At 40.4% G+C, this 25,520-nt stretch overlaps 1 protein-coding gene across 2 annotated transcripts; it reads left to right on the top strand.

The window, feature by feature from the left end:
- Positions 1-25,385, top strand: CG34393 (uncharacterized protein). 2 transcript variants are annotated; one of them, NM_001298649.1, is made up of 13 exons: positions 1-27; positions 7,386-8,033; positions 8,279-8,380; positions 8,590-8,703; positions 9,699-9,895; positions 9,968-10,085; positions 10,378-10,518; positions 11,002-11,133; positions 11,772-11,915; positions 14,961-15,225; positions 15,419-15,620; positions 17,015-17,181; positions 25,099-25,307. In NM_001298649.1, the coding sequence occupies exons 2-13, from the start codon at positions 7,611-7,613 to the stop codon at positions 25,167-25,169; spliced, it is 2,076 nt and encodes a 691-aa protein (NP_001285578.1). In that variant the 5' UTR covers positions 1-27; positions 7,386-7,610; the 3' UTR covers positions 25,170-25,307. The 2 variants fall into 2 exon arrangements, with proteins under 2 accessions (NP_001285578.1, NP_608753.2); NM_134909.3 differs by lacking the exon at positions 1-27 and adding an exon at positions 796-1,233 and having other exon boundaries at positions 25,099-25,385.
- The last annotated feature ends 135 nt before the right edge of the window (positions 25,386-25,520 follow it).

The raw sequence follows: 25,520 nt of genomic DNA, 5'->3' as shown, positions 1-25,520 counted from the left end.
CATTCGACTCGATCCACGCCCACAATCGTAAGTATTTTCCACAGACAAATAGCAGGAAAAAACCACTGCCAGACGTTTGACAACGCAGCTGAGTAAGCACAGATATCAGTTACCATGGGATGTTTCAGGGTCCTAGATAAAACTCCCTTGCCACCGCCCCACGTCCACCCATCAAGTAGATGAGCTCCCATTTACATGGCACGCTTCTAAATTCTTTTAGGTGTTATGCTGGCCATATGAGCCCGGCTAATTAAAGCAATGCGATGGTGGAGTGCTGTTAACATGACAAGCAATTTGTTGCGCAGGATAATGTGGGGCAGTGTGGAAGCTGAGTTGCAAGAATATGTGGCACTCGAGTATGTGTTGTCACAATCTAAAGGCATTATTTGATAAAGCCACCAACACTTTCAGGGGCTTGAATACCCAACCTTTTTTGGATTTAAAGAAACCCTTTGGTTATTAAAATATCCAACCTTGAGATATTTTATTCTAAAAGTATGCAGCATGTTTACCAAGCACAGAAAACACAAAATCTTAAATTGAAAAAAAAGTATTTTAAATAATTTAATTGTATGTATTACTGTTCGCTTTATTTAAAAAACGTGGAAGTTGTGTTAGTTCCACAGAAGCCGCGTTCCCCAATTCTTCTAGCCACTTGCAACATGTTCGATGACACAGGTCCTGTTCAGCGCTCCCATAAAATTTCCCTTCGAACAGTTTCAGGACACTGTTACGTTGAGCCAAAAACAGTCGAACCTCGCTTAACATGCCTTCGAAGTTGGCACTCCACTTCAGTTCGTCGTGGATTCTGTAAGTGTGCGGTTCTGAGATCGGATTTATCAGTGCGGCCACAGATTTGGGCATTTAAAAGAAACCAACAAATAATAGTTAAATAATCAAGTGATAAGAGAAATATCAACAAATATTTGAAATAGTAAAAAAAAAGTAATGTGCGAATAGCTCACAGAGCGAGATCTGATTAAATTGTTAACCCTTGAATACTTAGTTACCAAATCCCTCCCTCCATTTTTCTAATGGATAGATAGTTGATCGGACAATACCACACCCATCCATTGGATTCAGCGCTCTTGTAATTCAGAGGAAGCAATTGGAGCAGCGATTTCTTAGCCAAAAAATCAATAAATATGAATTTAAATTGCTGAAACTGAAACTGTGCTTCGGGGGGCATCAATAAGCAATATCGCATATGGTTCCAGCCGACTGGCTGCCCCAGTAAGTATGCAACGTTCGATTAACTTGTAATTTCAGCCTCTCCCAATCACACACACACACACGCACGCATAAATGGCGAGGCATTTCACTCGCTTAAAATTCATGCGATAAAAAGGAGCAAAAAGAAGCAAAAATTGGCAAACGCAGCAATGCGTCGCTTCGCAAAAATCATGCATAATTTATGTGTTCCCGTAACCGTTACTGTTACTGTTACATTGCCGGTTAATGTCGATAATGTCCGGGTGCCTCATTGCCTCCGATATGCCAATATATGCGCGCGTCAATATACATATGTATGCGGTGGCCATTTGGCCAACAGTTTGTTCACCGTTTTCGGGCCGGTTGGAGGCCTTTATTAACCCGCCTCTGCGTGCGCCATTGCAGTTGGCTTAAACTGCTCATTTCCGGACTCGGACAGCGACTGCCATTTACTTATGCCTGTTTAACAATAATGCATTCTCGATTAATGCCACCCACGAAGCTCTGGCTGGCGGGAAAATCCTTGGCTTCAACTGCAATCGCGTAATGGAGAATCATTAATTGATGGAATATCTGGCACGCATCCGAGCAGATACATCCTGTAATTAAGTTTCCCCACTGCGAGAGCTCAGAAATGTCCCTGCCTCCTTTATGGTATTGCCAATACATCAGCAGAGTGGAAGAATTCCTGTTGATATGGAAGAAATATCGAAGGTATCCCATTTATATCGAATCGATCCAAGTCCATCCAATTCGTATCAGCTATAATTCGGCTCGTCGCAAAAATTTCCACCAACTCTCAGCTGCATTTGCATAAGCAGAACCCAAGGAAAATGCCATCGGAAAACCCTATCGTCAATTTGTCAATTGTCTTGGCAGTGCAGTTGCCAACATTTCGGCGAAAAAGATTGATGATGATGCCAAAATACTTTTAGACTTTGAGCCGATTTCCCTGACTTTTTTTCGTCAGCTGCCATAAAAATGTGAAGAGCAGATAAAAAATCAAAAAAAAAAATGAGAGCGAGAATAATTTGCATGGATTAGGTTTATTGCGGTTGCCTGGTGGATGCGGTGATTGCAATAAATTGCCTGATAAAACAATTCAAAAGTCATTAAATTGGCTTTCTTGTCGCTGGCATTGCATTAATTTTGGACATCGCCAGAATTTAGGGCGCTGACCCAAATGCATTTTTTATGCTCCGCCATCGAAAGTCGAAGTAATTTAATTTCGGTTTTCCTCCTGCGCCACTTTTATGACACACAAAGCCATGGCGTTGACAGTTTTCTTGTCGTTTTTTTATTTCAGTTTTTTTTTTTCGCTTTGAGGCTTTTCTCACATTTAAGCTGTTCCTAGTGAAAATCGGCAGACAGGCGGAAAAGTTGTGAGTCGAGTTGGAAAACGAAGGGAAGGAAAAATCAAGTGAAAAGCGCTTTTTTAACTTTGCCTTCGTTAAAACCTTACAAATGGCGCCAAGTTTACAAGCCCAGAGACAATGTCAATGTAATTTGAAGGCAGCTTTTATTAGCACACGTTTCTGTCCGCAGACAAAAGCGTGAAAAATGCTAATTAAATCTAATGTAAATACTGAATGCCCTTCGAGGAACAAAAGAAAATTCTTCTGAACAGCAAGGAAAATAGCTGAAAAGTTCCTTCATATTCAAGCACTTTGAGATCCAAATTACTTTTGTGGAGAAACTTCTACTAAATGAATTATAAAGTGCTCGGCTGAGAACTAATTCAATAGAAAAATTGTTATTTTTACTACTTGGCCTTAAAAAATGTTGTGAGCGTCAAGTGTTAAATATAGTTAATTTTTAAATAACATAGGACCATTTTTTTTAATTTTTTGAAATATATAAGTTTAGTAGCATAAATAAGCACAAAAATTGTTTTGTAAATAAAAAGTTAATATATCAAATTCTACTGTTATGGGATTCCCTTTTTTAAAAGTGATAATTAATAACTTTTATTTACTTAAGCTATTTTCTTACAGCTGTTGAGTAAAAAAGAGTGGCAAAATCAATTTTATACAGCAATTATGTAAGCCTATCAAAATCGCATATATTCCGTAACAAAAAACTATCATTACAAATCAAAAGTTGTAAGTAAATAGATAAATGGATACCAAAGCATTTAATCGAAAATTCCCATTGCTGGGCAAATGCAATAAAGTGATAAATATGGCAAATCAATGGTTTTTTCCAATTCGCTGGGTCTATGCAAAAAGCAATAAATAACAACAACAACTAGAAATAAAGCAAAGCATAATTGATTTTAAATCCCGGGCAAAATTAAAAAATTGAGAGCAAACTACAAAAAACAAGAGAAGTGAGAGTAAACAAAATAGCAAAACATTCAAATAGAACGTTAATGGAAAATGGGGAAATGTAAATAAACCATTTAAATTGCGGAGCAAAATAGTTATATAAAACGATTTACCATGACTTAATTATATAATCAGGCAAAACATAGAAATCTAAAAAAAAAGCTGGCATAATTTAAAAAAGAAAACTCGATTTAAATTCAAAACAAAAATTCGGAATATAAAATGATAATAACATCCTAAACTTAATATTTCAAACAAAGGAAACTTAATTCAAAGCGAAAATAACTTGACCAAGATGAAGTTCTAAAAATGCAAAAGCATTGAAGATTCCCGCTCCTGGATTTTACACCAGTCTGCGGTTTCTTCTTGGCTAAAAGTGCTTAGCCAAAAGCAACGCAAATTTGTTATCACTTTCTTGTTAGCTGATTGTTGTTGTTTGTTTGCCGCTCGCTGTTTGCACTGCCAGTGCTGCTTGTTGACAACGGCGACAACGACAACGACATCACTTTATTTTTATCAGTTTTATGCTAATAGATTCGAGGACACTTGCAGCAGCTGCTCCTTGGGGTTCCGAATCGACGCCATCGACCAGGATGAGGGCCAAAACCGTGACTTGTTTGGTGACTCTTTGGTGGCCAAAAGTTGAGTTGAGACTGGCGTTAAAATATGCAAAATATTCACGATGCCAACATTCGCAATAATGTTTAACAGGCAAACTTGCGTACAATGGCATTCGCTCGCCCGCAGTGCCCACTTGAGCCGCAAACCAATTTATTTCTGAGCAAAAACACCAGCCTGCCTGCCATCACCAGCTGCATTCTGCTCTAATTATATTATTAATAATTAAGCTTGTCCTGCGGTCGAGAGCAAGCAGGGCAACCAACAAGAATCTTTGCGGTCCTGCCACAGAGTAAACGAAAGACGAATTATTCTTGAATCTGTGATAATGACGCCTGGCCAAAAGGATATGTTGTGTGCAGTGTAAATTGCCCAATTTGCCTTACTTTGCATACGCTGTGCAGATGCCAATTTAATGCCTTTAGAACACTAATCAATATACATTTATCTCTTGTGTAATTATGAAAAGTGGTACATTTTGCCATTCATTTCCCTTTCTATGCCATCAATTGTGGTGCCTGCGAAACCTCACATCACTTAATATTCATTCCGTAGGACCTTAGTGATTTGCAATCAATATGCGACCTTCTCGAAACAAGTTTATTCTGCTTCGTATAATTGATTGATTTTTTCTTACGAATAAATTCTGTTTTATTTTTGGCCTTTTGAGCGAAGAAAGCGTAGACAAGGGCGTTTGGTAATGGGCATTGAAACGAAATAAAATGTCTCAGCCATATTGATATTTTGTCCTTATTCCCCCAACCATTCCCTCCATCGATTGTATTGTTGCCGGGTTACTCGGCCCCGCAAGAGAGAAAAAAATCCAACGTTGTCAATATTAAAATTGAAAATATTTCATTTGCCAACCTTTTGCATAGATTCCAGCCTGCAGTCTGCCGACATGATTGGAATTATAATAAGCTTCTGTACGGCCCAACAAAAAAAAAAATGCCAGAAAATGCTCCCTCTTTGTCTATATCCTTGGCGATGGGCGTCTCCGTCCGGCACAACTTGTAGTTAAGTGTGCACAAGTTTGGCCCGAATATATATCATAAGTTCTCTGTGTGTTCCGCCCTTGTTGCGCTCACTCGAGCATGGTAATATTCTGCTGCCCCGAAATGTAAACATCTACAAATGCGCCACGGAAAATAGTGCTCTATGGCAGGGAAATTGCATTAAATTGGAAAAATATCATTTTTATGTTTGAGTTATTGCTTAAGTCATTTCATTTAAAACTACGCCACATAACAGTTTATTTATATGAAACCTATTTTTTTTCTTGCACGTTTAAAATATTCCTGTTACTAGTATTTTGTGCACAGCTGTATGCATATAGGGGCACACATCCTTACGTATTGAAGCATACCCACATTTATGAGCATTTCTTTGTTCACAGTCAGCTCGCATTTCCTTTACAATGGTCACTTTACAACTGTTTACTGGATTATGCAGCTTTTACGATTTTCATTTTTACATTAGAATACATCAAAATACAGAAGCTGTCTGTTTGCCATAGTTCAACATACAACTGCAACATCTGTTTGCTTAGAAAACTACAAAATATTCTCTTGGAATGGAATTATCCTTTGATCCAATTTGACACACACATAAAAAAATGGTTCCATTTGCTAAGCTGCAAAATTGACTCATTCAATATTGTATTACACTCGATTTATTTACTGACTCGCCAAGGATAAATTTTATTTGAATGGCAAAGCCAGTAATCTCTTTTTGTTGTCAAAATTGAAATGCAGATTGTACGCAAAAATCATTTATTATGCATGGCTTGTGTAATGAACAAATCAGACAGAACAAAAATAAAAGTTGCATGTACATTCATATATATATTCATCGAGAGTAGAGTGTTGGCTTAATTGGCAATTTGTGGCTGAGAATGTCAGGGTGAATGAATCAGGAGTGGATCAAAGGAGCATTCCATTCCCCATCTGGCACTGACTGGCATTGACATTGATTTTCTAAAGATTTTCGCGCTGACAAAAGACGCCCACAATAGCCGAGTGAGCATTAACGTAATAGAAATTGAGTTTCCTTGCCCATTTCCATATTGCGTTGGTCAGGTGCCAAGGACCACTTCCTGTGTGTGGAATTCCTTTTAGCCAACTCACCCGGCGTCTTCCGAATCGTGTGCCTGCATATTTAATGGGACATGTAGATTTCATCCATATACGCTTTCATCAGCGGCATCGTTATCCTTTGTGCGTGGTTAATCTTCATTAAAGCCAACTTCCGCCGTTGCCGGTTTTCCATTTCCGAATGCCTGAAAAACACCGCGAACGTGGTGTGGAATTGGGGAATGAGTTTCTCGAGCACAGCCTGTTGATATTATTCGCTCTTTATGCCCATTTTAAAATGCATTTACGTCTTATACTTATTCCTGAGTCATTTTGAGTTATTATTATGGCGTACGTGTCACAGAAGCCATTTAAGTTATTTCCCTACATGAAGTTTCCTATAATCAAAGCACAAATAGATAAATTCCGTTCTGTTTAGTTAACCTAATTCTTACCAATTTTCCGGAAAATGTTTGCTCATTGATAACCTTGAACCAATCCATACATCAGTCGTGATTTTTTGCGCTCTGGCCCCCAACGCATCTGCAGTGATTTAATGACTGCCATTGACCCTTCGACCCAACTCCTCTACGCCCTTATTGATGATCCGCACATGTCTATGGGCTGATGAGTCGCAAGTGGCCCCAAAGGGATAATAACCCTGACCATAACCTAACGCACACAATCGCACACACGCGAAATGGCCGACACGCAGTGATTTAAGCTTCATTCCTGCCCCGGCCACGCGGCGTATGAGTAATGTGCTGCGATTGACCGCAACGTTGACTTGTTGACGCCGCGCGACCCATTGAGCCATAAAACGTCGCACTTTTTCGCAGTTTTGATATTCGATTTGCCCCCTCCACTGGGGTGGGTGGTGCTAAACGAAACCACGCCTATATAGAGGTAGTAGAAATTGGAAAACCAATGTGGGAACTAAATGAAATTGAAGCTTATGCGGCCCGAGAGATTTGATCGATGCGCGGAAGTCCTTTGCTCAGTGAAACCTGTGCACTTGGAAAAATTAGCTTATAAGCAATACTATTTTCGAATCAAGTATTTAACAATTGTTAAAAGTGGAACCTGCACTCCAAACAGAACCATATATTTTGTAATATTAATAACTTTCTAAAATCACCAATTTCTCTTTGTGCAGGCAACTTCTAATCCCTATCGTAATTGACGTTTGATTGGATCTGCCCGGCCATGGAAACGGCCAACTTGCCACCTGCCCGCCACGTGCCCATGCATTAAAAAGTCAGGGCAGTTAAGCCGCAGGTCCGACCACCCACCGCCCACCAGAGCTCCCCCCCTCCCGAAAAGGAACACACACAGCCCCACACACATGACCGCGTCACGAGCGGCGAAACGAACGTGACACATGGCGATGTACTTTTATGCCAGCAAGATATCAGCCATCGCCTGCGGAACGCGTTGCAAGCAGACCGTGCTGCAGAAGTCGCGGGGTCAGCGCGACCGGGACAAATGCCATCATGGCCACCACCAGCACCACCGGCGCCACCACCGACGACGGTGCCGTATTAGCAGTAACAGCAGCAGCACGGACAGCGAATCTGCGGATGAATGCGGCCTGGAGTTGGGCGAATCGGGAGCGGATTCGAGGGAAGCCGGAGCAGGCGGTGGAGCCGGATTACAGGTAGCCCAGGGCGGCATATTCTCCCTGGATCCGGGTCATCTGACGGCGGAGACAGCACTCCTGGGTGGCAATATTCGCTACAGGAGACGACACAGCGCCGAGCAGTTGAGTGCCTACGATCTAGAAATGGGGTTTCAGCAATTAGAGGTGAGTGAAACTTCCTGAAAACGCATTATAAGCTGTCTATGAGTATGCAACAATATTTTTAAGTCCAAAAGCATCAGAGATTTTCCTCAGAAAGCTGTAGAAAACATTGAAATGCCATTATAAATATGTTTGTCCTTGTGGCTTCTGTGGCACAAATATCTGCCAAAATGGGAATGGGAATGAGTCAATATTTTGAATAACTCGAAATATTTCATTGATTTTGGCTTTGTTTGTCTGACTTGCAGCTTGGCACCACAATATCGGTTGGGCCGAAAAACGAGGATTTGGTCCAGTACGATGTGCCCAAAAATCCGCACAAACGCAGCCAATGTGATATTAATTTTGAGGTAAGCTGTGCGGTAACTAAGAGCCACTGTTTGTCCCCATTTACCAATTCAAAAATTCAAAATTATCGCGCCAGCATTTAATTAGCTAAGTAAATTGGTTTTATTTCAGTTTCCACTGTTGAGCAGCAAACATTTTTCATTAAACTCATATTTGACTGCCGTCATATGTATGTGCCATATGACATTGTTGTTTGTTTCTCTTTTCACAGAGCTCGGTTTTGGGCTCCGGCGGTATTATGTACATAAATGGTAGAATAGTTTCCGGACCACTGGACTCTCTCATCGAAACTCTGCTGCCCAAGGATGTTGTGGACTTAGATAAGGTGGGTCTACATATCCGAACAGGTATTTCATAAAGCTCTTTAGCTGCTTAATTAAGCGCAGCGAAATACGTAATAATATATTTTAAAATATTTATCGGCGTAAATGCTAGAAGTGAATCAATGTACCCAATGCATATTTCATAAATTCCATCGTATGCAATTAATATATATTAAGCTTTTCATTTCAAATGTGCTTTCGCATTTCATCATACAAATAAAGTGAACGGCAAATGCAATTTTGCTATCCATATTTCAACTGGTGAATAACATGAATTATTTTCATTAAATATATACGAAAAGTTAAATATTCAATTTCTCGAACTGGGTAGCTTATTCGGGCGTTTTGCTCCTTTCCCCGCCGTATTGTACACGCCAAATGGAATACAAATCAGTTCTTACTTAGTCGCAGACACTTAAAGACTTGAACGCTGGCCAACTTGCGTTTGTTGGCACGAGCCAAAAACCACAAACCAGAGGGCAACCGACAAGCCGGCGAGTCCTTTTGCCAGGATCAAGGACCCCAGGCCCAAGGGGCTAACGAAACAAGGACCAAAAGCCAGGGAACAAGGACATTCTTGTGTGTAAGCACGACCATTCAGAGGACACAGGCAGCAAGTGCAAAAATAATTAATTCGTTGCAAACAAATCCAGAGATTAGCGCTAATTTGATAGGGCTGAATGTGGAATGTGGCCTTTGGTCAGGGAAAACTTCTGAGAGCTGAACAAACACAACAAAAACACCACTAATTGGGGGCATCTTCTAGTTGAGGCAATTCTAAGTGAAAATAAACAAAACACACATGTATAATGTATCAGAAAACGAAAATGTGCATGGTGGTTATAAAGTTATAACAAAACAACACATATTCGAATACATTATTGGATCCTAGGTAGTGAGTGATGAACCTGAGCAGCACTCTACTCTTATATTGTGGCCTACATCTCTTGATTTTCCTTTTAACCTTGTTTTCTTTCTGCTTATTTGCAACTTGCAGGAATTTGTATTCTCGTTTTTATTATCCTGCCGCTTGTTCCTGCGACCCCACGAATTGCTGGGCAGACTGCTGGACTCGGTACCTGAAAGCGAATGCTTGGAGTCCCTGGTGTCCCTGCTGGCCGAGTGGACGATGAAGTTCCCCTACGACTATCGGGATGAGCGGATGATGAGCCATGTCAAACATATCGTTGCCAGGTGAGGAGAAACTGCTTTCCAAATGGCACCCAATCATCAACTCAAGTCTTCTACACGATTCCCGCCACACAGATGTTCCAATTCGCATTTGGAAGCCGCTGTCTCCCAAACACTGAGTGCCTTACTAAAACGATTGACTGATTTAGAGAGACATGAGGCGGACCTACGAGCCTGCCAGACCAACGACAAGGTGAGTGGATGTTTGGCCAGTGCTGTCATCAGTGAAAAGCATGTTCCAGAAAAATATCTGAAAGTTTTTAGGTGCACATACTTCCTTTTAAAACTGTATTATGCTTAAAACCATCTCAGACTTAATTTCTGTAGGCTATAATATAACCCTATTGAAAATAGCTTGGTTTCCCAGGCAAGCTATCCAAGTTGACAGCACTGACCGGCCTGAAAGCAATCTGCCTAATCTCCGGCAATTGTCCTGTTCTCCCTTCTTTTTCCATTATGTCTTTCTGTGGCGATTTTCCCCGCAGTCTGGACCAGAAACTCCACTCAACTGTCCAACGGCCACGCAGTACGCACAAATCGTTTGTCGGGTGGAAAAGAAACTGGCCAAGCACATTGGTGGCGAGGAGTTCCTCCAGTGCAGCAGCATGATCCTCCTCGATAAGCAGGTGAGCACCAAGAGAAAATCAAGTAGAAGTTCTTTAAAAACTTGCTTAAGGAAGGACAAAATATGTCTTTTAAATGATACATTTCTCTACTAATTATGCAATTAAAATTATAAATATGCACACCATTTGCATTTGTAAAAAAAATATATGGGAAGCTGGCCATATTTTCGCCTAAATGAACACCCCTCATCTGAATTAAATTATATTCTCAAGTTAAATACTCTTCTGATGGCCAATGTTTTCCTCTGCATAAGTCAACACAAGAAGAATCTGCAGTTTTGCATAAATTACACCGAGCACTCTCGCACATAAACAATCGCACTCTCACGCACACACACACTCGCACAAGCGCCAGGACCTACAAGGACATGCAATTAAAATGACGACAAGCCGCTTCATTAACAATGCCCCTCGCCATTCCACTGCGCACCTCATTTCAACAACCATTCTGAATCCTGTGCCATTTTCCATTTTTTAATGCAGAAGAAGTGGGACCAACCATCCACGTCGGGCGCTCCGCCAGGAGCCCAGGATCCAAAGAAGACGTGCAACCTGGAAACCTATCTGGATTGGTCGGCACGTCTGCGTCTGTTTGTCTGCAACGAGATCCTGCAGGTGAGTGGACGAGCTCATAACCATTTGGGGGTCAGCACGAACACTGCTCCGCACTCCGTACTCCAACCAACTCCGGTGCTGAAGTTAAACGGAGCGCATGAGTCCTTAGACCCAGTGGATTGAATTAAAATTCCCATGCATGTTGAATATGCTGGGAGAGCACGTCCATCCAAGTGCTGCTCCCTACAGCCGCGGTCGCAAGAATAGGAATCACTTAAGCTATCTATAAGTGTGTGTCTTACAAATAGGGATATCTTCTATCTGAACTCATCGCTTACTTCTAGTTGACATTGAACAGTAGCTCATTTATGGGCTAGATATTTTAATATCGTTCCTATTCTTGTGACCGCTGCTGCTCGAGGTCTGTATGCAAACAGAACGACTGGTAAGATGGCTTATAATTTATGCCGTTCGTAACTGTCTCATTGACAGTTTGCCAGTTGGCCGTGTAAGCGACTCGTTAAAACTTTGCCCAAGTCACGTGGGTCCCGGCATGTCCAATGTCCTTTTCCCTCCCTGCCCTTGTCCTTGCTGCTGGCCCCTGCCCCTTAACGTCTAACTAACTTCCGTAATCAAATAAATCTTTCATTTTGCCCGTGCCCGCTGCAACATCATTGTTTTTGCCACCGCTTTTCCAGAGCGTCGGCATCGAGGGACGCAGTCGAACCGTAGAACTCTGGAGCGGAGTGGCCCAGTATTGCCTCCTGGTGGGCAACTACAATAGTGCCACGGCCATTTTGGAGTCCCTGGAATCGCCGGCCATAGCGCGGCTTAAAATTACGGTGAGTTTGCCAAATAATATCTATTTAATTTGTGCAATCCTGTAATTAATGGCGACGACCGAAAAAATAGGGCTGATATATATGCAATCATGTATCAGCGAGAGATAATGTCTAATTTATATTGGTTTTATTTATCGCAAACAAAAACTAATTTGATGAACAATTTATTGCTGCGGGATATAATTTGTTTTCTGTAATTAACCAGCCGCTGGGGATAACATTCAAAAGGAATTGATACAATTTGGTTCGATCGAATTATCCTGATGACGGAAATGACTAGTTTTTAAATCAATTTAAATAGAAATTTAAAAATAAATTGATAGCACAAACAAAACGTTCATTTAACGATACTAAAATTTTTAATGTTACAAAATCACAGACATTCTTTAACTTTCGCAGAAGAAAGTTAAACTTTATTTTCTCCAATTCCGAATTTAACTATAGCGAATATCACGTAGTACGTGCTGCTTCATAAATTTCAGAAATAAGCACTCGAAATTAAATAGACAGCAGTTTTATAGGCAAATTACGTGGCAAGGCGGCGAAATGGGTTCCTGGTTCATAATTTCCCATGGCAAAGTGCGCAGTGAAACTTTAATTGGACTGAAACAACACAACGGCGTTCTTTGCATAATGTGATGCGTAAACCAAATGGAAAATCATTTGGCCCCCGACATCAATTCCTGCCTGACATTTTCGCATGACGTACAGCCAACATTCGAGGAGCAAATTTCCATAAACTCGGGGATCTGAAACTTAAGCTTAGCTAAAGTTAGTCGGTACAGTCAAGGAAACGAGCAAGGATAATAAAATTGTGCCCTTTGCCATGTGAGAGTGCGACTGGATCCTTACACTCGTATATGCACTGTAATTGTACGCTGTTAAAAGTTAGAAAGCAGCGCCTTGGGGCCATTTTCATTCATGGATTGAGCTAAAAGCGCTGCAGTCTATTTGGTCGATGGCACAAATACACTATTTTTTATTAAATTAAGATCTTCAAAGCTGCTAAGCTATTCGCAGTAAGGTAGTAATTTGAGATATTCACTTTTGAGAACAGAGAATGGCCATTGGTTCGGCCAAGGAAATGTACATGAAACTAGAAATGTGATATTAATGTTACTTTCCAAGGAAGGACCATAGAGCAAGTCGAAGATGTTACTACCTCCTTGTTTCTCCCCAACCATCATATCCTTTTTCTTGCACTTTTCTGTTTGTGAACTCGAAGCAAATCCTTTTGCCTCGAAGCTGGACGCCTAGTGCCTAAGATATTTGTTCGTGTCAGCAGATATTTATGCAGCCTAATGCATTTTGGAGAAAAGTAGCTTAAGAGATTTAGGCCGAGTTCCTAGAATTAAAGTCAAATATTGAAAGAAGTAATGGAGAAGCTTAGAAAAATGCTAGTTGTTTGGCCTGTAAATTACAGTATTTAAATTTGTAGATACTCTTGAGAAATACGACTTTCTGTTATTGCCGTTGGTTCTTACCAAGGAAAATATTTAAATAATATTTTTGCGCCACTTTGTCACAACAACAGAAGTTTTCTCCAGCGATAAAAAGATTTTTCTCCGGCTGCCAAAAAAAAGAAATGAATTGCGGGGGCGAACTGAAAGAGAAATGACCACGCCCAAGCAACCACATTTTCGCTGCAGTTGGCCCAATTTCAACAAGTTTATATATTTACTCACTTATTTGGCACATTGCCCACACCTTCGTCCTTCATCCTTCATCCTTCGTCCTGCGTTCTGTTTGCCGTGTCCTGTGTCCTTCCGCCCACTCCTTCAATAGACCGCAGCGTGTTGCCGTGCATTCAGCAGCAAATGAAGCTAGTTTTCATTAAAAAACTTTTTAATTAGTTAATGGATTCCGCATTTCAGCCCTCCTTTGTTGCCACCACAATTTAACACTAGGCTTGGCCTTCTTTTCACCCACTCATAATGAAAAAATCAAGTTAAAAGTAACTTAATGTTACTTTTTGGTGATTTAAATGCCTTCGGCTTCTGCTTTATACATTATGAATGACTCTTCTTTTCCCCACTGCTATGTTGTGTGTGTTCTTTGCTCTCAGTACAAATGTGCAGGTATTTAGAAGGCAAACAGCACTGAAATATTCCAGTCAGAAAGAAAACTTATATTTTAAACCAAATTAACTTGTCCAGAAGCCGTCTGTTAGTTAGTTTAATGAGCGTATATATTCAGTGCACTTATTGAGATATAATTACTTTTCATAATACATACATACTCCAAACACTTTGTGCACCTTTTCTCTGCAATATTTAATTCCTAGCGCTGCTGCACTTTTTCCTCTATAAATTCTGTGGACAATGGGTGCTGAAAAGTATGCAGCGAGAAATGAAAAAAGGAATCCTCTTGCCAAATAATAAATGAAAGGGAATTGCATAAATTTACAGAACTATGCAAAATTCGAGCAGCAAAAAGTGGGCGTGCATTGTATTTTCGAGAGATATATGTATACAAATATATTTCTATAGCTGCTGTTGAAATGTTTATGTGTTCGCATTGGATGATGGTAATAAATGTGGTCGGAAAACTGAAAACTTTAAATTATTCGCCATGGTGAGAGGTGTAAAAAATGTTATTATAAATGGGTTTCTTAACGAGCAGCCAACTTTCGGATTCCGTTTTTACAACAAAACGAATGTTTTCTAATGTAAAAGCACAATAAATTCGCTGAGATCCAGATTAAGATGCCGTCCCTTTTTTCCAGTTTAATGCGTGTGAAATCCCGAAAAAGCATTTCCCTGATGCCTCGGGAAATCCTAATTAATATGTTATCACGCGAAGGCCAAATGTAGCCCATAAAATTCGATCTAAAGCTTTGCGGGGAAAATTACAAGCATAAAACTCGCACAGACCGACAGAACAAAAAAAACCATAAACTTTTACAGCCCCAAAAAAGCGAAACAAAAACCAAAAAAAAAAAAAAAAAACAGCAATCTTCTCCACCCAAGTGGGCGGAAATCGGGCGAGCGTATCAAGATTGCCACTACAAACGATGCTCATTTATGGATTTCGATTTGATTACAGTGGAGCAAATTGCAAGTGACGTGTCAACAATTGGACTGCATGCAGCGCCACGCCGAGGGCCATGGACATTTATGGCAGAAGCAGGCCATCTCCCTAAATGAGCAGCAGGAGGGTCTCAAGACTGATAAGCAGGCGCCCAAGGAGCCGGCGGCCCAAGGAGCAGCTCCAACGCAAGGAGCCGTCGCCATCGCCATCACAACATCTTCCGACTCGGATGAGAAGCCATCGACAAGTGGCCGAGTGGCTGGCATAGCAGGCATTTCCGGTACGAATGCAATGCGGTACACTGGGAGAAATACTTAAGATCAGCTATAGAATTATATTTTATTTATACTGCTTATGACATTCCTTATCATGATATCATATCACAATATAGTATAGTTAAAGGATAATCATAAGTTGACTTTTAGTAATTGACACTGATTTATATACCTTTTTTCTCACTGTCCACCCACCAGCTGCAACAATGGAATCCGCTCCAGTTCCTGTGGCAAGCGGCAGCAACGTGGATGCTGCAACTGCGGCAGCCGCAAGAACTTCGACGACGGCTGCAACCACACCATTAGCAAGTTCGGGCAAGCCAAATGATTGGGTTGTTATTCCAGTGTTTGCGGATATTGTTAAACTGGCGTTGGGCGAGCGTGAGAACTGTTTGCAGCGGTAAGTTCAATTTGCCTGCCCTGATTGATGGCCAAATCCAGGGCAAATATATGTTATGTGACCGCGGCCAAGGGGTCGTATGATTAATATACATATATGGCCCATCCGCCATGGCCAACTATCGCATTTCCAGCGGACTTTCGTTTCACTTAGCGCCCAATCGTATTTACATTCACGTTTGTATTTATTTACGCTTTAAATTAATTAACCACAGAGTGGTAAAATAAATGATTATGTGCCAAACGACAGGGCGGAAAATCAATTTAATGGATGTTCATAAAAAATAACATAAATATAAAGCTCTTTAGCCGTTGAATTTATTTGTTTTTATGCCGAGCGTTGAAGAGTAAAATCGCTGGAAATGCGTATTTTTTCGCATTTCTAAAGCATTTATATTGAATTGACTTCAACAAGTGACCGAACAATCAGAAAATAATTAAAAGAGATTTTGTTTTTAAAGCCTTTGTTCATGAGTAGTGTTTAATGTTCTTAACAATAAAACGGGATTGAAGTTTTTGACCATTAATTGCTGTTCTTATCCCATAATTGGGATGTGGTTAAAATCAAAAAAAAAAAAAGGTCAATAACATAAATCCTTTGGCAGCACAAAAAAAGTCAAATCATTTGAATTACTACCCGAAAATAATACATGTAATTGAAATGAATATATTTCAATAATTAATACTTTTCCCATTGCCCAATGGCAGATGCCTTCTGATTATTTGCGGCTGCCACTATTTTCCCATCCAATGGCAAATCTGAACCATATCCTTCCCTTAATGGGCCCCAATCCTCCCATATGCATTGCTCCCCTTTGGACCAAGCGATACGGAGCTCAAATAAACAATAAAGTATGCACCACCGACCACTGGTGGTCACAATTGACCTCATTAGGCTGGCCACTGCGAATATACTCGACATTCCGGCGTTGCAATTTATTCCGTGAAATATAATCGAAACGCAGTAGTTGCCACAGAAATAGGCGAAATAAATCCGCATTGATTCAGACAATTTCAATGTCGCATTCAGTTTCGCCATGAAATGTAGCGTGTAAGCGTGAATCGAGTTCTAAGAGCGCTAATTAAGCGATTCGCTTTTGCATTAATTGCGAGGAATCCACTGGAAATCGAAAAAAATACCGCTTCGATTCAAATTTAGTATGCTTAAATATTTGAGGTCTTTGATAGAATACAGATGGTGATAAATAGCAGCAGCACTTTTCACTGTAACTCCGCCCTTTTAAGCCCTTTTGCTGCGCTTTTTGCATTGCCTTTTGCATTTTCCATTTTGCATGGCAAACACCAGCCATGGCTTTTTATCAGCCAGCAAAACATACTTTTCCCACAACTCGCACTTATGTTATCCGCTTTTCCACCCTTTTTCCGTTCTTCCAGCTTAGCAAATGGCCACATCAATATGGCTGCCTTCGATCGAATGGCCGCCATTGTTGGTGCATTCACCAAACACATGCAGGCGATGAAGGCGGCCCAGGCGCCATCTAGCGGCGAGTACGAGCACTTCTGCCGCCACATGCAGCAAACAACGAAACTTGGCGAGGCGGGTAAGTAATATTCGCCGGGGGGTCAACACTTTTCACCATACCCTCGACTTGTTTTCCACTTGTTTTTTATTCGTTTGCACTCTCCACGTATTTTATCGCATTTTTGCACATTTTTCACCGGCATTTGGTGACTGAAGGAGTCTTTGTACCCTTCAAGAAAAGGTGCTTTTCAAATAGAGCAAAAAAATAGTTCAAGATCTACTTGGAAGAGAGAATATAGTTAATTAAATAACTTAGAATTTTAAATGTGTTTAAATGTTGTTGAAGACTGAACCTATCGATCTTTCAGTTGAATAAATTGTTTAGAGGGTGATATAAAAGTCCGAACGAAAGTGTATTGCCCATTTCGGCTTTATAAGTCAGCTGCAATCGTCTTTCCATTGTTTATTTTCCTTCAGTTTGTGTAAACTTTTAGAGCAACGTGGCCAACAGACTGCGACTTTAAGAGGACCAGAAGAGGGACTTCCCCTGAACTGCATACATACATATACAACACAAGTTAAATTGTTTGAAAAGCCTGTGGGAAAAATTAAATAAATTCGCGACTGCTGGCACAGGACAATTTGAGAGTCGTTTTACTAAACGATAATTAAAACACAAACAAGGGAAATATGAAAGCCAGACTATAAACATATAGGGCTAGAACCGCAATTTTTGTGGTAAGCCAAATCTGGTTATTCCGCGTGCTCTAAATTGCTTGCAAGTTTATAGTATTAACGTCCCTCTATGTTGGCAGAGCAGCTTATTTAATATCACACTCCATAACTATTTTCTTTCCATCCCTTTGGCTCTAAACTCAGTTTGAAGCAGATTTGCCGCTAATTAATTCAAATTAATAACCGCAATAAAACCGCGGACAGACACTTTACGACCACCAAATGTTTATGAACTTGGATAAAACTTGGCGAGGGACTAGTTCCATTCCCTCGTTTGCCAGCAGTTTCCATAGTTGACCCCGCCCCCCTCCCCCACCCTGTGAACCCATGTTTTAATAACAATTCATTTCCGGGCTGTTGCCTCTGCGCTTTGTTTTTACTACTGATGCTGGCAAACTAGGAGAACGCGATTAGAACGGGATTTGGTGGAAAATATTGTTTGTTATTTATGATAAATTAAATGGCGTTTCCCTCATGCAAAAAATATGCATGGTAAACAACGTGACTGAATTTAAACCCGCATAGTAAGCGGGTATACTGTATACGTTGAAAGGTATACAACCTATCATTTGAGTAATGGGTATCTGATAGTCTCGACTATTTCCTTTGTGAGCGTTTAGCCTATTGCAACATTTGCACATTTAATTGCAAGCCTTAAAAGTAAAACGTGCTACAATAAACAAAATTTTTTGTAAAATCACTTTGCTTTTATTCTTTTCTAATTAAATTTCTGGAGATGCTCAGGCTCTAAAGGGGCAATTAATCCGCACATCCTGCATCTTGAAGATAAAAAAGTTCTTACCAGCTCCGTAAATATAAACTAGGAACTGGGGAAACTTGCCATGTCCTCAAGCCGGAGACAGCGCAACAAAGATATAAAACAGCGCCCACTGAGAGGCAACAAAACAACCTTGCAACAAGGTGCACCACGTGTTTTCCAAGAGCGTAAAAAGTTTTCCCAAGCGTTCTCCTTTTTATTTTGTTTTTTTGACTGTAAATCCTTCTTGGAGCTGTCGGCAATGCCCGGCAAGTTGATATATTTTTCACGGAATGTGCACATGACAAAAACCTGAAAAACTATGTGGGTGCAGCGGGTTCGGGGGCATGTTGCATGAAAGCGGGCAAAGACATCAAACAGCAGCAAGAAAGTGCAGAAATGAAAAGCGACAGAGATGATAAATAAGCTTTTTACATGTCCATGCAGTTCTGAGAAATTTGTATTATTAATTAAAAATATTTGATAACATAAACAATTAACTTAACTGAAATCCTTGAAACGTTCGGATTATAAATATACATGATTTTCTACGTGGTTTAATGGAATTTGTAAAAATATTTGAAATAAATTGACGCTTTCTTTTTATTTATTCCGATGAGACAACATCTCTCAGATACCTAGCTACATTTTGAAAGTTTGGGGCATCTCAGATGCTAAAGCAAACACATATACACGCGTAGGATCCACGAACTCATTATAAACCCAGGCAGTAGAAGGCAACTTTTAAAGGCTTTTGCCACTGGCGAAAACAGCACAAATACCAACAAAGGCGTGGAGTGAAGTTGTCTTTGGGTGTTGCGGCAAAACGCATCTTGACAGAAGCGGAAGTTAAGAAGTAAAAATGAGAAAAAATGCCGGAGAATGAAAACTTATGGTGGAGCGAGCGTTTTTTTTTTTTTTTCATTTTTTTTGTTTGGAAAATCAACAGCCTGAGCCTCGAGCTGGAAAACTTTATCGGGGAAAACGATTCATGTCGTGCATAACGGGGAGGTAAATGAGATTTGCTGGGAAAACACAAAGCGAGGGCTCAGCTAACCAAGAAAACTCTATTTACACGTATGCAGTGAACTTTTCGAGGTGGAAAATGTTGGGGGAACGCTTTTCTTTGCTTATTACAAGGGCGCATTATTTTTTTTTTTTTTTCCATTTCTCCTAATCAGGTCAAGGGACCTTTGAATTTATTTAAGTAGTCTTAAGTAGACTTGAATGAATTAAGCCTATGATTTCTAAACACATTTCCACCAATCCTTTTTAGCAGTCTGGTTCAAAAAAATAAATATCTTGAGGCGTAGACTATTTTACTATAATCTTTCTTAAGAAGTCTCTTCAAGAGAATTTATGTAGCAGTTGGAGTTTCTTGGAAAAAAAAAACGGATTAAAAGCCATTTGCATTCGTTTTGTTTACGGCATTAGGACTTAGCCAAGTTCCGGTTGAAAGTTGGACTTGTTATTGTGGTTATATTTGCTTTCGATGCTGCATCGATGTCAAACTTGTTTTCCAGGCTGTCCAAATGGCTCTCCACCTCTCCAGTGCTTTTTTCTTGCTCGGCTTGGGTAACTCGGCTTGGTGCCATTCTTTTGGAGTTGCTTGTTTAGCCAAGTCAAGCGAACATCTTCTAAATCAGTTTCCTTTCTAAGAACTCAAACGAAAAAACTGTCCACCAAGTTGAAAAGTTTGGCTAAACTTTAAGCCGACGTCAGCAACGCAAATGCTAACCAAGTCCCATGAGAAAAAAGAACTGTAGGAGTCCAAAAGTTATTTCCAACTTTGATGCACTTTCGAAAACTGCATAAATAAATGTTGGTCTTTCTTACATCACTCGGCGACTCAGAGCTAAAGGCATTCGCAGTTCCTAAATTGTACTGACCGAAATGAAATGGTTCCTCTGCGTCATTTTAAAGTTTCCGCTAATGAAACGGGGAGTGGTACCCCGCAGACTTATTTATCAGTTCCACACACACACACACACACGAAAAAAGACAGTGACATAATTGGGTTTAAAAGCAGCGAAAACGGAGGAGTGACCACCAAAGCGCCACCTGCTGGCTGCTAAAATATACGCCATACGAGTATATTGTGTATGTTCTGGAGCTTCTTTTTGCAATGGTCAACCTCGAAGGGACGAAAAAAAAACTTTAATAAACTTTCGTCGGAATTACATGACTTTAATCAACTCTCTTTGCCGTCTTTATAATCGCTCCTTGTCTCTGGTATCCTTTTTTATCCCTTCGTTTTATTATCCTTTGGCCCCGTTAGACCACTTGTACTGCATTTTAGTTGATTTAAGCCATTCGTGTTTTCATTCCCTCCCTGCTACTAAACAAGTGCTTATTCTCGGTTTTTATGCTCTTAATCTTTAGAGGCGCATTCTTGAAACTTTTTACCTGACATTAAAAAGCAAACAGCAGCAGTGCAGCCCAGCGAATTATATACACTATGGCCCTCCACCCTCCGTCCTGCACTCACTTCACCCACTGCAAAATATGTTGGCCATGTCGGGAATTTTTTAATAACAACCCCTTAATGTGGAGGTAATTGTCTGTTGGCTGGTACACTCTGTTAAGACCTCGGGGGAAAAGTATGTCGGATTTAAGTCGACTGAAATGTTGGTGGAATGCATCGGTTGGTCGGCCCTGAAAAGTGCAATCAGGGAAATCTGAAAAGAAACAACTCGGATTTATCTCCCGCTGGTGTATAAATTTGACAGCTATGCAAAGGCAGAAAATAAAAGAGATTTCACCTGTTCTATAATATCTATTTAGATGAGAACCTGATTTCAAATAAGATAACATTTTAAATATTGTTCTCGAAATGCAAGGCAAACGAAAAGGAAAAAGCTTTTAAATCGCATCAAAGGATCAAAAACGCATTTAATTGTTTTCCCCCCATTCGCTCTGCATTTCTCTGGCCTTATTTTCATTTTTATTTTTATTTTATTTCATTTTATTTATTTTGCCTTGCAAATCTAGCTGCACACACCACTCTCTGCTTTTTTTTTTTGAAGTCATGAGCATTGTTATGTGAGCCAAGCACTCCAGCATGTGATATGACTGGCAAAAGGAGGAAGAAGTCAAAAGGACAAACGTGGCACCGAAAAAAACGTCATTCGCTCGAATGTGTGGCAGGTCCTTTGGCTGTGCTCCTTCCCTGTCCTCCTGATCCTGGCCAGCAAAATGTGAGTCTAGATGTGCCTATTCAAGGCAGCACGTTTGCAAGGAGAAGGCAAAAAAAGGAATAGTTGAACTACGGGAAGCATCTCACAAATGCGAAAGCACAATGTATAGGAATTGTATTTGGATGTGCGAAGAAAGTGGCCAGGAATACAATTTTCTTGCGAAAATGTTTGCATTTTCCAGTGGCTGCTAAAATAATAATCGCACACACACCCGCACACACAGTGGGTATCAAAAGTCAGGACCACAGAATTTACACTCGTGCTGCATTAATCGTTAATTGCCAGCAACAAAGCCAACTTCATTCGAGAGCAGGCCAAATACCACATAATCAGGTCAACAAGTCCTAGGAATTTCCCACAAGCACCCCGAAATTCTGGCCAAACACCACAGAATTAAGATTTCCACAGCATATTGCAATGGGCCATCGAGTTGACCGTCCGTCCAAGCGTTATTTCAATTGTGCTCATTAGACTCTGGATATGGTAATTAGGGCCGAACCAATGATTGGAATCCAATCCAAGGAATTAGGCCGGAATCCTTGGCCAAATCATCCCTGCTTCAATGGCAGCGCAAAGTCATTCACTAATTTTCATCATCATCATTATTATCGTCATTGTTCGGTCTATTCAGTACATTGTTTGGCCAAGAAATTAAACTATAAATTGCATAGCAAATTGCAAGCCAGGTACAAATGGCTCTTATGCTAAGTTAGGCCATATGTGATTTGGCCAAATGGGATTTCAAAGTGCGACGACTTGGGAATTAAGTGCTGTGACCATGATGGATTTTTAAGGAGACTGTATTTGGTTAGAATATCACTTTAAACGCTTTGGTTGCAACTTTAAGATGTGTTTGGGCACACAGTTTAGTGCTAGTAAATTTACTGGGATTTTTTTTCCAAATGCAAACATTTAAAAAAACACTGTTGTTTTATAGAATGAATGCAACCTACTCTGTTTTCCCCATTGAGCAGTGAAAAATGCGCAGATTTATATTGTTTTAGTCACTGTCGGCAGAAAAACCTGACAGGTCGGCCGACATTTCAGACATTCCAGATAAATACATACAGATAAGTCGGAACTGCAGTCAGTAGTAACTGCCCCCCTTTTTCGCACACCGGAAAGTCACATCCCATGGGATCCTAAGCCCACTGACAGCAGCACGTTATTGGCATTCAGTTGTGGGCAGATTTCATTTTCCTTACTGCCTCACTCGCTTGGCAGTGGAAGCTGAATTTCGCAGGACCTCCAGCTGGGGTGTGGAAAAATGACCGTAGACTGTCCTCGTTATCTATCACCTGTCCAGGCTGTCATTCTTGAAGCCCTCATCTCGGCCAGAGTCAAAACAATTTTACAGTAGTTACGGCTGTCTGTGGCCATTGTTTGTTCTTCAAGCCGGAGCAAAGTAATTGATGCCTGGCTGAGTCTGAAAATATTTCTCCGGCTACGACTAGATGCACATTTTTTATTGTCTTCAAGGCGAATCTATTATTGTTCGTCAAATGCGTGACATGACGTCTTTTGTCAGCTGACTTGAAAGCAAACCAAAAGTGGGCATAATTTTTAATCGCTTCCAAAGTTAATGGACTCCCAAAATGATAAACAGAAAGCACAATAGCTATGCGATTCTCTCCCTAAGTGCATTCTGAAACAAAGTGACTATTGCACTCGAGTGCATTTTTTCGAGTTTCCAAGGTATTTTTTCCCAGCTAACCGCTCGTTAGACATTGTGTGGGTGAGAAAAACACCATGTTACGCCATCTAAAGTAACCAGATCCTAACGCAACCGAACCAAACCGAAACCCAACCAAACCGAACCGAGCCGCCTCACAAATCTTCAGGCGAAAGGGGAAAATATTTACACGCCACACACGACTCCATTAAAACTAAACAAGAGCGTGGAAAGAAAGTGCTCAGTCCGAGGTCCTCAATCCTGGCACACAAAAAAAAAAAGAATGAGAAAAATGGGAAAAAGGGCTCCATGGTGTTAGCCATGTTCCATAACCAACGGCCACATTTCTTCATGCTGCTGGCTCATACTCCGCTCCATGCGGATGTTTTGTAATTTTCTGTGCTCAAGCATACGGAGTATGTGAACACAAATCCGATAAACACACAAACCAAGGCAAGTTGGGGGCGGTGGGGCATTTCTGGCCAGCAAGATAGTGGCCAGGGGGCAGGACATGCCACATTTTGCGGCAAGTCAAGCGCACATCTGCTAGCCAAAAGCGCTGACCAAACGAGGCTGCTACCAAACATTGTAAAATTTTAATGGGACTCTTGGTGTGAATCGGACACCACCACCACCTACTGCTCCGCCACTCTAGTTCACCCATAAAACTGCGTGGAAAATTCGCCCCTTTTTTTTCATACAACTTTATTAAATTCCCTTCTATTAAAACGCAAGTGGTCCGACCCAAAAAAAAAGATGCCACACTTGTCGCCACTTGACCAGAAGTTAACCCATCCCCGAATGAGTTTCAGTTCGGGCTGTTCTAGTTGGGCCAAGTCCTCTAAAATAGTCGTATGAAATTGCACGGAAATGTAGCACAAGTTATTAAATACTAAATACATGGATAGTTCGTGCTTTCGAGAAAACTTCAAAATTTATCATGGCTTTAAGTGAGTATTTATCGCAACTTAAGTATGCAAATGATATAACTAGCATAAATTAAAATGATTATCGAACAGCTTCCCACGTGCTTAAATAAAATAGCTGCGCGCATTAAATTGTAATATTTTTTCTGACTAAAAGTTGGGTCGTCCAAAAATAAGTAAACAAGAGTTTTGAAGGCCTGGAATTTCGCACGCGCTGGTTGAAAGTGCTGGTCACTATAAATAAGAATCGAGAAGCCTTAAAGTCGAAGCTCTAAATGCCCTGCAAGTGGAATTTTCCAGGCTTCTATTGCTATAAATATCCTTTGCAAGGCACGTTTTAGCCAGTAACAACTCTTTCTAAACCAATCATGGTAAACAAAGTGAAAGGACTTCAGAATCGAGTAACCATTTACATTTGTTATTTTTGGGAAGAGGAGCATCAAGCATTTTGGCACGCATCACTGAGATCTTTTCGGACAATTTGGATTGTGTTTGCGTGAATGTATTTCTTTTTTTTTTTTTTTTTTGTTGGGCCATGTCCTTGAGTCCTGGCTACGCCTGAGTGTCGTTTTCAATCAAGTGGACAAGTGGAGCAGCTCGAGTAACTGTTTTGTTATTTTCCTGATTTTTAGTCGGCCCACAAGCAGCACTTGTTTTTCTCATTTCTACCATGTATTTTGATAACCAAGTTGTTTGTTTTTTTCTGCAGAACTAATGATGGCCTCATTCGACTGCGAGGAACCCAATAATGCCGAGAAGCTAATGTACGATTTAAACTAGTGGGATATGTGTAGGCTTCACTAATAATAGCGACTAAGAAAGCATTTAAAGTTAGCCTAAGCAAGTACTGTACATAAAAGTTAGGTAAAGCACTTGGATATTTAGCGTTAAGTAGATAACAATAAACCAATCAGCTGTAAAAACTATTTAACACAATTAATTCGTGTGTACATGGACTATCTGTAAAGTAATAAAGTATATGAATATTTGACATATATTTCTGTCGATTTTTTTTAAACAGGTAAGAATTCGTGTTTAATACATTTTTACAAAAAGTTCCACGAAAATCAATAAATTGATAAGCAACTGCTGCGAGGTAAACACGACTTTAAAGGCCAACCGAAAGGTAAA

Source organism: Drosophila melanogaster, chromosome 2L, assembly GCF_000001215.4.
Source record: "Drosophila melanogaster chromosome 2L".
NCBI lineage: Eukaryota > Metazoa > Arthropoda > Insecta > Diptera > Drosophilidae > Drosophila > Drosophila melanogaster.
Note: the sequence above shows the minus strand (reverse complement) of the source record. Positions and strands in the feature narration are given on the sequence as shown.